A 15,421-nucleotide genomic window follows, 5' to 3' on the forward strand; every position below is an offset into this window, starting at 1 on the left:
CCCAGATAAAATCATCCACCCCTGGTTCTGTGCCTGCTGCTTCTAGGGATAGGCAATGCTATACAAAATGGGTACAGTAAATGATATGCACAATTAACAAGTAAAATAAACATCAAACAATTTGTATGACATATTACTGTAAGTGGTTATTTTTATTTTATATTTCTCCATTTTGGGGTCCTATAAGCAGCAATACAATGCCAGACGTGGTTGTGGTAAAGAATATATGTGATAAGGTCATTTATTATCATAATAAGATCAATTATTATTTATTATTTTTATTTGTGCAAACGTCCCTTTTATGCTATTTTCAACTTTTAATTGCTAGTGGATGTAACACTTAAGGCAGAGCCATTCAAATCAGGCTCCTCGAGGTCCAAGTCCTGCTGATTTTCCAGCCTTCCTTTACCTGTGAGTCAGGTGTGAAGCCTCTGGCCAATCAGAATCAGTAATTATTAAACTAACTACCTGGGAGAACTGAAAACACGGCCTGGATTTGGAAAACAAGGCCTGGAACAGATTTGAGTAGGAGGGATCTAAGCTTTAGTTTCAAAAAAAGTCCAATTAAACCTCAGTTTTTGTCTGGCTTGTGTCACTGACAGTAATTGGGAGCCCCCTGGTGGTGGGAGGGATGAACTAGCCAGAGCATATTGGAAGACAAATGCCTTTTTGGTGCTTGTATATTATGTGTTATTGGTGAAGGTTATGTCTTCCCTCTAATCAGTGCTTACCCCCTTGCACTACAGCATGTGATCTGCAGAGTGAAATTGAGTCAGAGTGGGTGGGGCTCTAAACTGTTGAATTTCCTGTCAGTCCCTCCTTACCTTATAAGTGGAGTTGTGATAGATTCAGTATGACTGTCTAGCTGAAGATAAGGAGAAAATAGAATGGGAATATGCCTACTGATGGCTTCAGAACTTCTGTAGGGTTTTACCAATGAGTAAAGCAGAAGAAATCAGTTTGTCTGGGAGGCACTGGAGCGGCGATCCTCCTGGGCCGGTCCTGACAGGGCCGCGGTCCCCATGTGCTCCCCACAGGCTACACAGCCAACAAAAGGAGTCTGGACAGGTGCAGTCAGAGCTGCTGTCCCAGGGCTCGGTCCTGCGGGGGGAGCTCAGTGCCGCGCAGCTGGAGCGGACCCGGCTGGAAGGAGAGCTCAGCCTGCTGAGGGAACAGAACCAGCAGCTGGACCTGGACAACACCCGCCTCACCAGCCAGTACCAGGTCAGGGTTTCAGCAGTACAGTGGTGAAGGTGCTGCTTTCCTTGGGTCCATCTCGTTGTCTCTTGGAAACAAAACTTTGAAATATTTGTCTGTGAAAACACTGGTTGCAATTGTAACTAGGACCTGCAGACAGTCCATGTTTTTACTTCCTCCCAGCTCCCGATGGGGAGCAAAAATGTGGGCTGTCTGGCAGGTTGATGGGAGGGAGCAAAAAAGTTGGCTGTCTGGCAGGTTGATGGGAGGGAGCAAAAATGTGGGCTGTCTGTGAGTTTCCGAGGACTGGATTGGGAAGTACTGTTCTGAAGACTTATTCTGCTGAGGATAGTGGGAGAGCCCGGAACCTGTCCTGGGCAGCACAGGGCTCATGTGTGTGTGTTTCTCTGTCTGCTAGCTGCTGACCCAACTGAAGGGAAACCTGGAGGAAGAGACCCGGCATCTGGTGGAGCAGAACCAGAGCCTGGCCCGAGAAAATCGAGCGTTGCTGGAGCGGAGTCTGGAGAGCCGGGACCAGCACCACCAGCAGCAGAGGGAATATACGTATGTGTACAGTGCATGGCACTGGGAAGTCAGGGACCCCTAGTGGCAGGGCGGTGTCTACACAGGCTTTCCTGCACCTTAACCCAGTGTTTCCCAACCCAGTGTTTTCCCAATGGTTCTAAAAATGTATGATATACAATATACACACACAGGACATCTGCTCAGTATGAATATTATTACATGTACATGTTATTAAGTGTGTTTAGTACTATGTTCTAAGTGATGTGTCATTGCTGAACATAAATACTGTATATACTCTCAGACACCATTTCTAGAATATGGCTCTTCTCAAGGTTATACAAATGAGTTTCACAAGCAGATAAGTAAAGAAGTCGATAAAGCCTGCATACATATTTTTTTTTTTATCAGACTTGTGCAAGGGCAGCAGGTGACTTAAGATTACAAGGATGAAGGCTTTAATGATGATTACTGATTGCGCGAAGGAGGCTGCTGCTGATTGGTCAGCTGTAATGAGCAGAAAAATGGTTCTGACTTGCTTAATATGGTTCATCACGCCTGTCATCTCCGTGTTTCCTCCCTTTCTGTTTCCTCTCAGCGACAAGTTGAACGAGTTGCGCCGAGAAAAACAAAAGCTGGTGGAGAAGATAATGGATCAGTACCGAGTCCTGGAACCTTCTCTGCCGGTGCCCAACAAAGCCAAGTCAGTGATTATCCACCCTTTACTGTGCCTGCGATCAGGGCTCATCCAATCAGCATCCAGACTGACCTAGCCTCAGCCTGAATCCCAACTCAAATACGTTATTTAGTCAACCCATTTTGTACCAGTGAAATAATTCAGCCTTGAAAATCCCCTTAAATAGCCTGCGATACGGGCCAAGTATCTTAGGACGTTAAGAGCAAGAATCAGAACACAGCACGTTTATTTAGCCGCAGCTTTTATCCAAAGCGAAGGTGAGGTCAGCCAGTCCCAGGAGCCGTTGGAGGGTTAGGGCCTCACTCAGGGGCCCCTATGGTGAAATCACTCTGTTGACCTTGGGATTTGAACCGGCGACCTTCCTATCACAGACATAGCGTCTTAACCCACATACTTACCCTCCATCAGAGCTGGAGCATCAACACAAGCTGCACTCCTCACGCTGCCTGACAAGCTCTCTGTGCTGCTTTGTTCATCATTTCAAGGCGTTTTTAGTAACAAACATTACAGAACGTCAAATTCTCTCTCTCTCTGTCGCCCCCTGTAGGAAGAGCAACTGGATAGCAGACAGGATGAAGAAGCTTATTAAACCTCGTGCTGTGAAGGAGGTCAGAGAAGGCAGAGCTCAGTTCATTGCTGCTGGGAGCATGGAGAACCTGACCGAGATCAGTGAATGTTTACCAACTTCAGCCCAAGCGCCTGGTGAGCGACTGTGCCACGCCACACGCATTATCTGAGGGTATATCCGGTAATACAATGGTAAAGTTCATAACTACAGGACCTGGTTATTGAAGGTAAAATCAATGGTCAGCCCCTCACTTAAGGGTATGATGTGCTCCTCCCCGTGACTCTTAGAAGTGAGATTGATGCTAAAGTCATTTAAGTTTTCAGTTGTCTGGAAGCCCAATGAATAGAAATTGGACTGTTCCAAATAAGGGAGAAAATGGGGGGAAATGATGATGTACCAAACATATTATCCTACATAAGTTCTGTAGCTCAGCCAATACTCTGAAAATGCCCTAAATGCCCTGCCTCCCGCTCTACCCCTTCACTACCTCTTTCTTATTCCCTCTCTGGCTTGTATTCCCCAGCTGTGGACCCCATGAGTGCCCCTGGCTCCCCCATGATCCTGCGGGGGGCCCCTGGCGAGGCCGACGACCAGCCACGGGGAGTCGCTCGCTCAGCTCGCCGTAAGCTGGGCTCGCGGCACGGCTGGGGCCTGGGCCGGGGCGTCTCGCAGTCCTTCAGCCCCGGGGACCAGCACGTGGCCCTGCGTGAGCGCTTCCGCTCTCAGGGCACCGCTTCCATCATGTGGGAGGAGGGTGGCAGCTCAACACCCAGCCAGGAGAGCCTGAGCGAGGAGGGGAAAGGTGGGTCTGTCTGCTGTGCATGGAACACAGGGAACAGGGATCCGAGAAGCACATTCGTCTGAAGGAACACAGGGAACAGGGATCCGAGAAGCACATTCGTCTGAAGGAACACAGGGAACAGGGATCCGATACATACAATCATCTGATGGAACACAGGGAACAGGGATCCGATAAGAACATTCGTCTGAAGGAAAACAGAGAACAGGGATCCGACATGCACAATCATCTGACGGAACACAGGGAACAGGGATCCAATACGCATATTCATCTGAAGGAACACAGAGAACAGGGATCTGTTATGCATATTCATCTGAAGGAACACAGAGAACAGGGATCCCATAAGCACATTCATCAGGAACTAGGGATGCTCATTTCGATTAATTTTCCCAACCGACAACCGCCGTTCGTTAACCGAACATTAACCGTTAACTGATTAGATTAGAATATTAAATTCCTCTGGGGTCGGCGGTCCCGCCGGCGGGATCTGACAGAAATTTCGCCAAACCATTTAAATAACTCTGCGAGGTTTTATCATATACACATTTAAAAAACACCCTCAGAAACCTTGGACGGTCTACTTTTCAAATATATATATATAGGTAGAAACTAAATATATTTTTATAGCTTCGTGATACGAATAGAAAGAACAAGAGTGACTGACTTAAGTGTCTGCGTCTCGAAGCAGCTCTGATCGCCTTCCCACTTGCAAATTGCGCTATTCGCATGATAACAACATGATAATCCGACAGTTAGTATTGGATAAAGAAATATGTGAATACGCCCATTGTAACCGAAATAAAACAAGAGCACATGTCTGGGTAGTGTTTACACCGATCGGCTACAATATAGCACACGGATACGTCTCTGCCGCTGAAGCTTTGCGCCAATGTTTCCATTTTCAGCAGCAAAGCTTGTACCTGTGTTCATGGCTCAGTGGGCTAAGCCTGTGTGCCTGTAATCACAGTCGCCGATTCAAACCCAGTGTATTTAGAACGTGAAAAGCGATCTTCAGCTGAGATGCCACAAAACTTCATACTACTACTAATAATTAAAATATATATAAAAACATTTTAAACCGTTTAACTGATAGTAATATTCGGTCAAAATTAATTATTTCGGTTAACGGTTAAACGGTCAAAAGGAGCATCCCTATCAGGAACACTGTGAAAGATTCTTTAAGAACTGGGTGTGCTTGTGGTTTCAGCTGAGAGCGAGGAGAGCCTGACGGCCGAGCAGAACTCCGACGCCCCCTGCATGTCTTCTGGAACTGAAGGTCAGTGAGGCACTTTTTGTTGGATCCATGCACCACTTTAGGCCCAGTGTGTACCCAGTCTTACACACGGCTTAAGTAATGCTCGGCTGAAAAAATGTCATTCAAAAAGCACCCAGAAAGAATCTGCAATGTCAGTTTATGGTAAAATAATTAAGAATTCAAGACTTATGTGTGACACCAACACTAATTCTGGTTTCTGTTGCTTAGATGGTCACTCCAGTGATGATAAACTCGATGTGAAAATATCCACGTGACGACAGCTCCAACCACACCACCTTTTTAACTAGTATTATGAACACTTTGGATGAACAGATCCAGTTTAGACTTCTTTGTATGTACTGAATGCTTGAAAGATTTATATTTCAAATTTGTATTTTAAAATGAAGGAACTTAGATATATAAATTAAAAATTAAATTAAAACAGTTATCCTGCCTGAACTGAATTGTTACTGCCCACTGAAATGTGTGTGCCTTCCTTGGGTGTGTAACTGTTTTTGCATGACAGTGAAAATGAAACAAAGCATATGACTGGTTTTTCTAGGTGGCTATAAAAACACATACCATGTGAAAAAGACGAAACCTAACGATTTGGAACCAAAACAAACATCCTGTGAGCCGGGCTTTCTGTACACCACCGTGTCCACTCTGGGCGCCGTTTGCACTACGCGGTAATGGTTGTGGTGCTGTGATCTCGCGCACAGTAAGAGCACGTCCTGCCCCATGCGTGCCAGTCAGACGGCTGAGAGCATCCTGACAGTTTGACACGGTATTGTTGTACACATCACAACTGTCAACACAGAGAAATGTGCCCGGCTCAGGACCGGGAGCTTGTGCGCCAGACGGCCCACGACCTCAGGACTTTGCTCAGGTAAGACACGCCGAGAAGAGGGCACAAAAGATCTTTTGATGACAATAATAACCTTAACAATAGCAACCTGGTTTAAAAAAAGACAATACATTCAAACACTGGAGTATTATGGGATATTGTTTCTCAGTTGCTTCCTGGAGACAATTCATATGCTGGTGTTTAGCTTAGCATCTAAATCATTCATGCAATTAACTGGATTCATTTTGTCCATCCATCCATCAAATTTCTGTAAACACTTATCCTATTGTGGGGGGGGGGGGGGGGGTCTTGAGCCTATCCCTTCGGCTATGGGTGCACAGCAGGAAACAACCCAGGATTCATTTTGTCAAAAAAGAAAATCCTTAATATAATATACAATTATGTCACACATTCCATTCATCATACTGCTCTTAGAAGTAATTATGGAAAGTGTAGTTAGGTTCTTCATCTATTAATGAGGTTCTTGAGCTTAAGTTCATATGCTTAACATGGGGCTTCCAGGACCAGCAATGTGTCCCACTGCCCTGTGTGTTATTAAAGTCCTACTGACCCGCGTGTACCGGCAGCAGTGGTGCAGACAGCGGTCACAAACGGAACACTGCTTCTGGCCACGTTATGCTGCCAGGTTGCGCCGTTGAGTAACTAACGTTCAAATGCCTCACGTTCTGTTTTCCAAGGGGTGATGCGCTGCAGTTCAGATTAGTGGACACTTGCTTTTTACTGCGTCACGTGATCCGTTTTGCCTTGACGCACATTGTGTCGGCATTGTATACCCACACCCTGCCCCGGGGAACATGGGAGTGAGTGGGGCGTGGTGGGTGGTTACATCTGAAAGAAGACGGGAACGCAAGTAAACTGGGTTGAAAATATGGGAGGAATAAAATCTGGGCCAAAGATGTGCTCTGTCACTGCACACTCGCCTCAGATGTAAACACAAACAGATGCAAAGGGTAAAACTAACTCAGGAAGACTTTACTATGGATCTGCAATTCATTTTTGTTTTTTTCAGAATTCCTCACAAGATGCGCCATGTGTACACCTTGGGCTTCTACATAAATAAAACTGGCCACGTTTGACAGCAGTTGCACAAAAGGATAAATCCCCCCAGCAGGGTTATGCGCGGCACACACTCATATTAAAAGACGTTTTTGATTTTCTGCCGTCCGCCCCACGCCCACCTGGCCGCCGTTCCTCTTTCTCGCAGTCCGCCTCCTTCCTTCCTCTCGAGAGGATCAGTATTGCACAACCCCAGACGCTCCTCCCGGCTCGAGCTGCGCCTGAAAGGCAGTCTGGGACTTTTCGGCTTCCGTAGCTAAAACATCTCGCACGCACAAAACAAGACTACACTACATTTTTAAATAGTTGTTCACGTTTGTTTCCTACAGCGGATCAGAGGCGAACATTTATCGCAGTACTGCTTTTTTTAACATCCGGAAGCGCAGCAGCGGAGGAGCGCTTAAGTGGTTTATTAATTTTTGTGTAGTAAATGGACGTTGCATGCATCGCGTTTGTCTGCTTGTTTGCATTCTGTCAACGTGAAGGCTAGTGCACCCTGAGCCCGTACCCCGAAAGAGCGGCGTGAACCCCGCTCGCAGAGCCGGTGTCAGCGCTGTACGCGAGGAAGCGGCGCTAAGTAGCCTAGCTACCTCCCGATCGGCGACCGGCAGCATAATGAGCTTTAGCTAATGACACTCGGCGATAAAATGACCGCGATCAATGGGAACGGAAGCGTCCCCGCCGACAGACGTTGAGCATTCGGCCGTACGGTAGCTAAGCTTGTTCCCGGTGCCAAAGCGCGGACTGCTGGCTACTGCGGTATCGCCGGAAAAAAAGAGGAAATTTGTATATCGAGAAGACCATGACAGGAGTGACACGGATCCGGTCCACTTCAGCATGGCGGTGCTGTTTTACGAAGGTCTGCTAGGATGAGCTAATAAAAGCCGGAGGGGGAATAAATCGAGACGCGCTCACAGCCCGAATGTAGCTAACCCACACAACGCTAACCCCGACGTCTGATTCCGCATTGACCTTCTGGCATATTAATCTGCAACAGGACATGCACGGAAGAAAGAGGGCTAACTGCGCGGATTCTTGTCAAATTTGTATAGCGATGGGGGCTACCCTAATTGCAAATAAAGAGAAGTAAATGCGCGTCGACTCTGCACTGCAAGCATGAACGTGATCTCGTACTGAAATCTGTCCAAGGGCATTTTATTTATTGTCTGTCTTGCACCCGGACTTTCGCACCCGTGCCGTGTTGCATATCACACATTTCGCTGTGTAAATATTATTGACAAATAAGCAAAGGCGTCCATACGCACCATGTCGGGAGACAGCTCGGGAAGCAGCGGCGAGGACACCGGCGAGGAGCTCCGGGAGGAGATGTGCACTATTAAACATCAGCTCACCAACGGTACGTGCTGTGCTTAGTGTATCTCAGGATGCCCTATTACCCCCCCTCTGTCCTGTTAATGTGCTGCCATAAGCGTCCAAGCATCTAAGCTTGTTGGTTGATGATTGCAAATAACTTTAAATCCAAAAGGTGAATTTTATTATGATTGTCGGTTAGTCTAAACATTATCTCTGGATAATATATATTTGAGCGAGTTATTGTTGCACGATGCATATAGTGCAATAGAGATAAAAGTAATATTTGTATGTCTAAAGAAGGCAGTGAAAAACAACTGATGGGAACGTTAATTTAAGTACGTTATTGCCGTAGACCCACTGATAGCCGTTTTTAAAGTATTTATCTGTATTTTTTTTAGCTAACCTTACAGGACACACTGAGAAAGTAGGCATGGAGAACTTTGAACTCCTGAAGGTGCTTGGAACTGGAGGTGAGTTACAGAGGACAGTCTGATTTCAGCATAAGAGGCCACAGAGATTCCCAGGGTATCTCACACATCTGGCGTGACACTCGCACTTTCAGACACAGGCTCATGCAAGAAATCTTATGGCAAATCTGTATTATTCCATTATAATCCTAAAATTAGCTATATCAGATGTATTGGGGTAGTTTGCAAAACCTACAGACTAATTACAGGGTGATGAATCTGTTACATGCATGTAAATGTATGTGCATGTGTGTGCAGACTTGTCTCATTAAAAAAATCTCACACCAGTCAGCTGACCAAAGTTGGCAACCCTGCTGAATTTAGGTTCGCTTTTATTTAGTTGCACACATAAAGTCTTAAGTCTACTAAGAGAGCAGAATGTTGGCTTTCAAATGAAAGGCACAAGGTTGCCAGCTGTCACACATCTGGCGTGTCACACTTTCAGACTCGTGCTCACGCAAGAAATCTTACAACAAATGTGTATTATTCCATTATAAACTTAAAATTAGCTGCATCCAAAGCGTTGGGGTAGTTTGCAAATGCTATACCCTACACAAGGTAACAGCTGTTAAAACATGAAATGCAAGTTTTCACCTGCTTGGCTTGTCCCAAATATTGCAACTGGTTGGCTAAGGATCCCAAATGTTAACAGAAACCAAAATGCAAAGTATGTGACATTTCGAACATGAGCGGGTTGGCAGCTATGTGGCACGCAGAAGCGGTGCTGTCTAGTCACAGGTGGATGCCGGTGAAGGCGGGAGGGGCAGCTGCCCTGGGTGACCCCTCCTGGGGGGGTCACTGACTTGGCAAACTGCAGGTGCCAGCCCTCACCCAAACCGTGCCCATACCTTTACTGTCATCGGTCACTCTTACATGGATATGCACGTCCCCTGGCAGAATAATGCCGCAGTTGTACTCTGTACCGCCTGATTCTGATACAGTAATTCTTATCGTCACTCTGTGTGTCTGCTGTCCACTCTGGGGGAATCCCCTGCTGTCGCTCTGTGGTGGAATGCCCTGCTGCCCTCCAGCATACGGGAAGGTGTTTCTGGTGAGGAAGAACAGCGGTCACGACAAAGGGAAGCTGTACGCCATGAAGGTATGCAGACGCTCCGTTAGGTCAAGGCACTGAGGTGCGGAACAGAGACGTCCCGTTCACTTAGTGCTTTTATTATACTATGAATGTATTCCAGTAGCACAGTGGGAGCTCAGAAGGTGCCATGTTGTGTAGGTGTATCACAGGTCTGCTTGTATTAAAACCTGAAGGGCCCCACAGTCTCTGTCACTCAGTGGGTCATTTGTGAGGAATAAGCTATATTGCTGATTTTTTTTTTTTGATCTGATCTCCAAGTAATACCAGGGGTGGTATCCTGATACCAGTATTCAGTGCTGGCCCAACCCTTTTTGGGGCCCTAAGCCAGGGGTGGCAGGGGGGGTGGGGGCTGATGATAAAATTTGCCCCCCTAGTTTCGGGCCAGTGAAAGCCTTGGTTTATGTCCTGCTCCCTGTAATAATATGAACCAGCGGTACTTAAATCGCAGCTCCGGTCCAAAACACAATGTCATCTGGACCCCTTTGTGTGCCTGATGAAATCTGGAGCTTGGGGGAAAATAATCGATGACCTCCGATATAAACATTTTAAGTAAAATGGGTAATAAATAAATAAATAAATAAAATAAAAAATAATATATATATATAACATTAAGTGATTCTCAAAGTGAGACACTCTGATTGACTTGGCAGGTGCTGAAGAAGGCGGCCATCATCCAGAAGGCCAAGACGGCGGAGCACACGCGCACTGAGCGCCAGGTGCTGGAGCACATCCGCCAGTCGCCCTTCCTGGTGACGCTGCACTATGCCTTCCAGACGCAGGCCAAGCTGCACCTCATCCTAGGTGAGAGCAGTAGGGGGAGGGGGGTTCAGGCTGTTCCTGTGGAGGGGGCCGCCGGGGCGTCTGTTGGCGCTGGGGTACACTGTGAGCCGGGAGTTTGCAGAGTCTCTTCAGGGTTGGTGTTTATACCAAAGCTTCTTTATGAATGACTGGTATGGAAAGCTAGTGAATCTGCGGCCCCTGATTTTATTATCATTATAACGCTGTGTGTGTGTGTGTGTTGTGTGTGTGTGTGTGTTGTGTATGTGTGTGTGTGTGGGTTTGATCAAAAATTTATTTTGACCTTGTGGGGACAATTTTTCCAGTTCTCACAAGGGGAAATTCAATTTGATAAAAAACTGTGACTGCAATCAAAAAATGGCAAAAGTCTCATATTTTGTTTGGTTATTTATGATTAAGGTTTTGTCACTGCTGGATTAGGGTTTTTCCCATAGAAATGAATGGAGAGTCCCCACAATGACATGAGTGCAAAGTGTGTGTGTGTGTGTCTGGTGTAAATACCTTCATTTTGAATATACTGCATCAGAGCGTTGGTGTGAAATGTCTGCATGCAGATTATGTCAGCGGTGGAGAGATGTTCACCCACCTGTATCAGCGGGACCAGTTCACGGAGGATGAGGTGCGAATCTACATCGGGGAAATCATCTTGGCCCTAGAGCATCTGCATAAGGTATCTGCTTGTATCTCTCTGGTCATGATCTCCTTTTATGCCTGAGAGGCGCCCAGGATGTTACTCGGCTGTTCCGGCTGCTATTTTCACTAGATCCCGCTTTCTCTTAATTCCCCCCCCCCCACACACACATCTGTTAACGTGCATGGACTTCATTCCTCAACCTTTTCATCTTTGTTTCTTCTTTTTAACCTTGATCCATTTTAACATGGGCTGCCTTTGCTTTTTAAGACTCTCCCGTGTCATCTAATTTCCCCAACAGAATGTAGCCAAATGTGACTACAATATAAAACATGCCTTTGTCTCTCTCTCTCCATCACTGCACAGCTTGGCATCATCTACAGAGACATCAAACTGGAAAACATCTTGCTGGACAGTGAGGGACATGTGGTTCTGACTGACTTTGGCCTGAGCAAAGAGTTCCTGGGGGAGGAAGTAAGTAAACTCCGAATAGTATGTTGCAGTGTTGAGTAAAATAGGTGTCCAATACTGATCATCTAGGTTATTTTTTATGTTTTTTAATCTTGATTAGCTCCTTATCTCTACTCAAGACATTACTAATGGGGTCGTCTGTTCAAGTAATTACTCCTATAAAAAAATCCACAAGCTGAATTAGTGTAGAACTCTGTCGGACTGTAGATCTTGGACGCCAGACTAAAATAACAAGTGTATCCGTTCTGATCGGGCAACTTAAGTTGTAGGCTTTGTGAAAACACTCTGGCTTAGTGTGTTTAGGTGACAGTTATGTGTACACGCGTGTGATTTAGTGTGTGTGTCCGTGTCTTGACAGAAGGAGCGCACGTACTCGTTCTGTGGAACCATTGAGTACATGGCCCCAGAGATCATCAGGGGGAAGACTGGGCACGGCAAGGTGGTGGCTGGCTCTGTCTGTCATGGGCTGGGGGGGTCAGCTCTGAGTACTAGAGTGTGCCTTAAAGATGGTGGTAGTTGACTTAAGCAGCGACGGTTTCCATCAATCACACCATTCACTTAGCACTGGGCTCTTGCCTCATTGAGATTTTTATGTCCCATAACCCAGTTCCATCGTGAACAGTCCGCAGAGTCTCCCAAAGCATCTTTATTTATTTATCTCAGAATAATGGGTAAATCAGTAAACTGCCATCCGGCCTCTGCTTCCCTGACCACTTGGTGTTCCTCTTCCCATGCAGTCTGTGGACTGGTGGAGTTTGGGGATACTTATGTTCGAGTTCCTGACGGGAGCGTCACCGTTCACCTTGGAGGGGGAGAGGAATTCCCAGTCTGAGGTGTCCAGGTGAGCGGGGTGGGGATGTCTCCGCCCACTAGTTTTCAGACATCGTACCCACACTTCGCATGTTTGGCTTGTACTGTGCCTCTGCCCGACTGACCACCACTGACGTCATGTTCGTGCTCGGGAATGGTGTGCGATCACACTACAGGCGTACTGTGCCCATGCCCACCTCTTCCTGGACATGGCATGGAGCAGTCATGCCTGTCAAACGAACTGGACTTTGGGGGTCAAACCTGCTCGGACACGGTACCTATTTCCTAGCATTGGTACCAGAGTTTCTGGTTCGCCAAAGGAGAATCTTCAACTTCATATTATTATGAGTGGATGAACTGAATTATTATCTAAAAACACACTACACAGAGACAGTGGGGATGGGTTTGTTTCTCCTTTTGGAGCAGCCTCTCATCTCCTCTCATCCATCTCCATGGTGATGTGTTTGCCTCTAGTTGTTGCCCTCCTCAGTCCTCATGCCTCCCCTCAGGCGGATTCTGCACTGCGAACCCCCGTTCCCTCCGGAGATCAGCCCCCTTGCCCGGGACCTCCTGCGCAAGCTGCTGGTGAAGGACCCCCGTAAGAGGCTGGGCTCCGGGCCCCGGGGCGCCGAAGAGATCAAGGGACACCCCTTTTTCAAGGTTCCTCTCACTCGCTGTCGCCCTTCCGTAGGGTGACCAGATAATCCATGTCAGGGAGGACACTCTGAGCTAGGACAGGAATTGTAAATTACCATTTCAATTAAAAGGACCCGAATTTCACTTGAGCACTGAGCTCTTGCTTTGTGCTGATTGGTCAGTCTCCTATAATCATGCATGTGTCACTAATGCTAATGTGAAACAGCTGGATGAGTCTTTCAGTCAACGAAACAAACCAGTCAAAGCACAAGAAGAGCTGAACTATTTAGCCGAGCACAGGAGCCTTTCAATTTGAAAGTAGTTTGTAAAACCCGAAGTAGCTCAAAGTGTCCTCCCTGACATGGATTATCTGGTCACCCTACCTTCCGTGTCACGATGCCATCAGGGCACAGCAGCTCCCACCTTAAAGGGCCGCCGTCCTGCAGGTTCCGTGAGACGTTGTTATTAAAAAGCGACTGGCACCTGTAGCGGTAGGTGAGGAGATTTCCTCTCGAGTTAGCGAAGGCAGCACACTTTTGCCTCGTTTCCACCAACACGGAGCCTGCTGAGATGGTTTTTGCTCGCTGCCTTTTGAGAACCTGCCCGCGTTTCCATTGGTTTCAAAAAAGAGTGAATCCATGTGAATTCTGTTTGCTGCTGGTAATTTACCTTTGGTGTCCGCTACATCTCTTCGCCACTCGAGCACCACTATATTTTATTTATTGAACCTGCAACATATTTATACTATTTTATAAAATCTGGCCAGCAGATCAATCTTTCGTTTTCCGCAGAATATAAAAAGATGTAACGTTATTCTGGTAATAAGCTGGCAAGTTGTTCCAGTTTTGGCACGGGCAATACGAGACAAAACTATATCAGTTACGGATCAAATTTTCCGGGTATGAGGAAGGTTTAGATGCGTCAGCCTGTCCCACTTTCACTGAGATTACGGTGCCAAATTCTGAGACCAGATTTTCTGTGGTGCCATGCTGGAGCCGTTTTTTTTCTGGCCCGGGGTCAGGTTTTATGTGGTGGAAACTCGCGGAACCACTTATGAAATGGAAAAAGGCCCAGCACCGGCTCTGGCACCGCGTTGGTGGAAACTGGGTATTAGTGCGAGAAATTGCTGGATGTGTATGGTGCACCGTGGGACCCTGTGGTCATCAGGGTACCAGGTTTGCTGCTCTTTGTGCTGCCAAAACCACCCATAACCCTGCCTCTGACCCCCCAGGGACTGAACTGGGCAGACCTGTCTGAGAAGAAGGTGGCCACGCCCTTCCGTCCCGAGCTGAGGAATGAGCTCGACGTCGGCAACTTCGCCGAGGAATTCACAGGCATGGAGCCCATCTACTCCCCAGCGAGCACCCCTCCGAGCACGGACAGGCTCTTCCAGGTATTCTCCCCTTGGGGTTCTGGTGAGCTCGATCTTCGGGGGTCTGATGAAGGGCAGGATCCTGAATATCAACACACAGTGTTATTAGCACCCCGCAGAACCCAACAGACTCCTGGAATTAATATTGTTATGACGCTGATGTACGATGCACGTCATAAGAAGATGGAGACATTTTTAAATACATCTTCACCTTTCAGAGATACGTCCATCATAACAGATTGAAACATGGTGACGAGTCAGACACCACAATGGCTAATATCGAGACTTAGACTTGCTATTATGTGACTTTCCCCGGGTTTTGTCTTGCGCTTCTCTTCCAGGGATACTCGTTCATTGCTCCGTCTATTCTGTTCAACCGCAACGCTGTGATGGGGGACATTCTGGAGGCCCAGACGAGCCCCGACCGGCCTGGTTCTGCCAGCGTGGAACGTAGTGCTACACTGAAGGTACTGGACTCTCTACACCGATTATTTAGTGTGGAAATGGCTTTGCAAGGTAATTAGGGAGCTGCTTAGTCCGGTATGATTCACACAGACATATATTACAATAGAACATATGTAAATTAAGTTGACACATTAACTAAACTAAAAAAAATTTCTTCTGTTCTCCAAAAAGTCAGTTCCCAAACCCCTCCTCAGATGCACTTCAGCCATTCCAAGTATTTGTTACATTTCTACATCAGCGCAATTAGTTAATTAACAGGATTCATTAAACAATGAGGTATTGATTAGCTGAACGAGGTGGGGTAGTTGCTGCGGATACTGGGGTGACTAGGCGAGAGTTTGAAATAAGCTAAGCTCATGTGTCGTGGATTTCTGCCAACATGAGGACCATTAAAAACCATTT

The 15,421-nt window shown here is 46.8% G+C and overlaps 1 protein-coding gene across 1 annotated transcript in view; it reads left to right on the forward strand.

The window, feature by feature from the left end:
• Positions 1-15,421, forward strand: part of LOC111857693 (uncharacterized) — a 47,939-nt gene that overhangs the window by 26,240 nt on the left and 6,278 nt on the right. Inside the window, exons 24-39 of the mRNA XM_072717668.1 lie at positions 1,038-1,224; positions 1,616-1,761; positions 2,318-2,422; positions 2,964-3,118; positions 3,508-3,794; positions 8,286-8,319; positions 8,675-8,746; positions 9,775-9,842; positions 10,487-10,637; positions 11,189-11,304; positions 11,632-11,739; positions 12,095-12,175; positions 12,474-12,577; positions 13,056-13,206; positions 14,414-14,575; positions 14,896-15,021. Of these exons, the coding sequence (XP_072573769.1) occupies positions 1,038-1,224; positions 1,616-1,761; positions 2,318-2,422; positions 2,964-3,118; positions 3,508-3,794; positions 8,286-8,319; positions 8,675-8,746; positions 9,775-9,842; positions 10,487-10,637; positions 11,189-11,304; positions 11,632-11,739; positions 12,095-12,175; positions 12,474-12,577; positions 13,056-13,206; positions 14,414-14,575; positions 14,896-15,021 (2,053 nt within the window). The remainder of the gene's footprint in view (positions 1-1,037; positions 1,225-1,615; positions 1,762-2,317; positions 2,423-2,963; positions 3,119-3,507; positions 3,795-8,285; positions 8,320-8,674; positions 8,747-9,774; positions 9,843-10,486; positions 10,638-11,188; positions 11,305-11,631; positions 11,740-12,094; positions 12,176-12,473; positions 12,578-13,055; positions 13,207-14,413; positions 14,576-14,895; positions 15,022-15,421) is intronic.

The sequence above is a fragment of the Paramormyrops kingsleyae genome, chromosome 10, assembly GCF_048594095.1.
Source record: "Paramormyrops kingsleyae isolate MSU_618 chromosome 10, PKINGS_0.4, whole genome shotgun sequence".
NCBI lineage: Eukaryota > Metazoa > Chordata > Actinopteri > Osteoglossiformes > Mormyridae > Paramormyrops > Paramormyrops kingsleyae.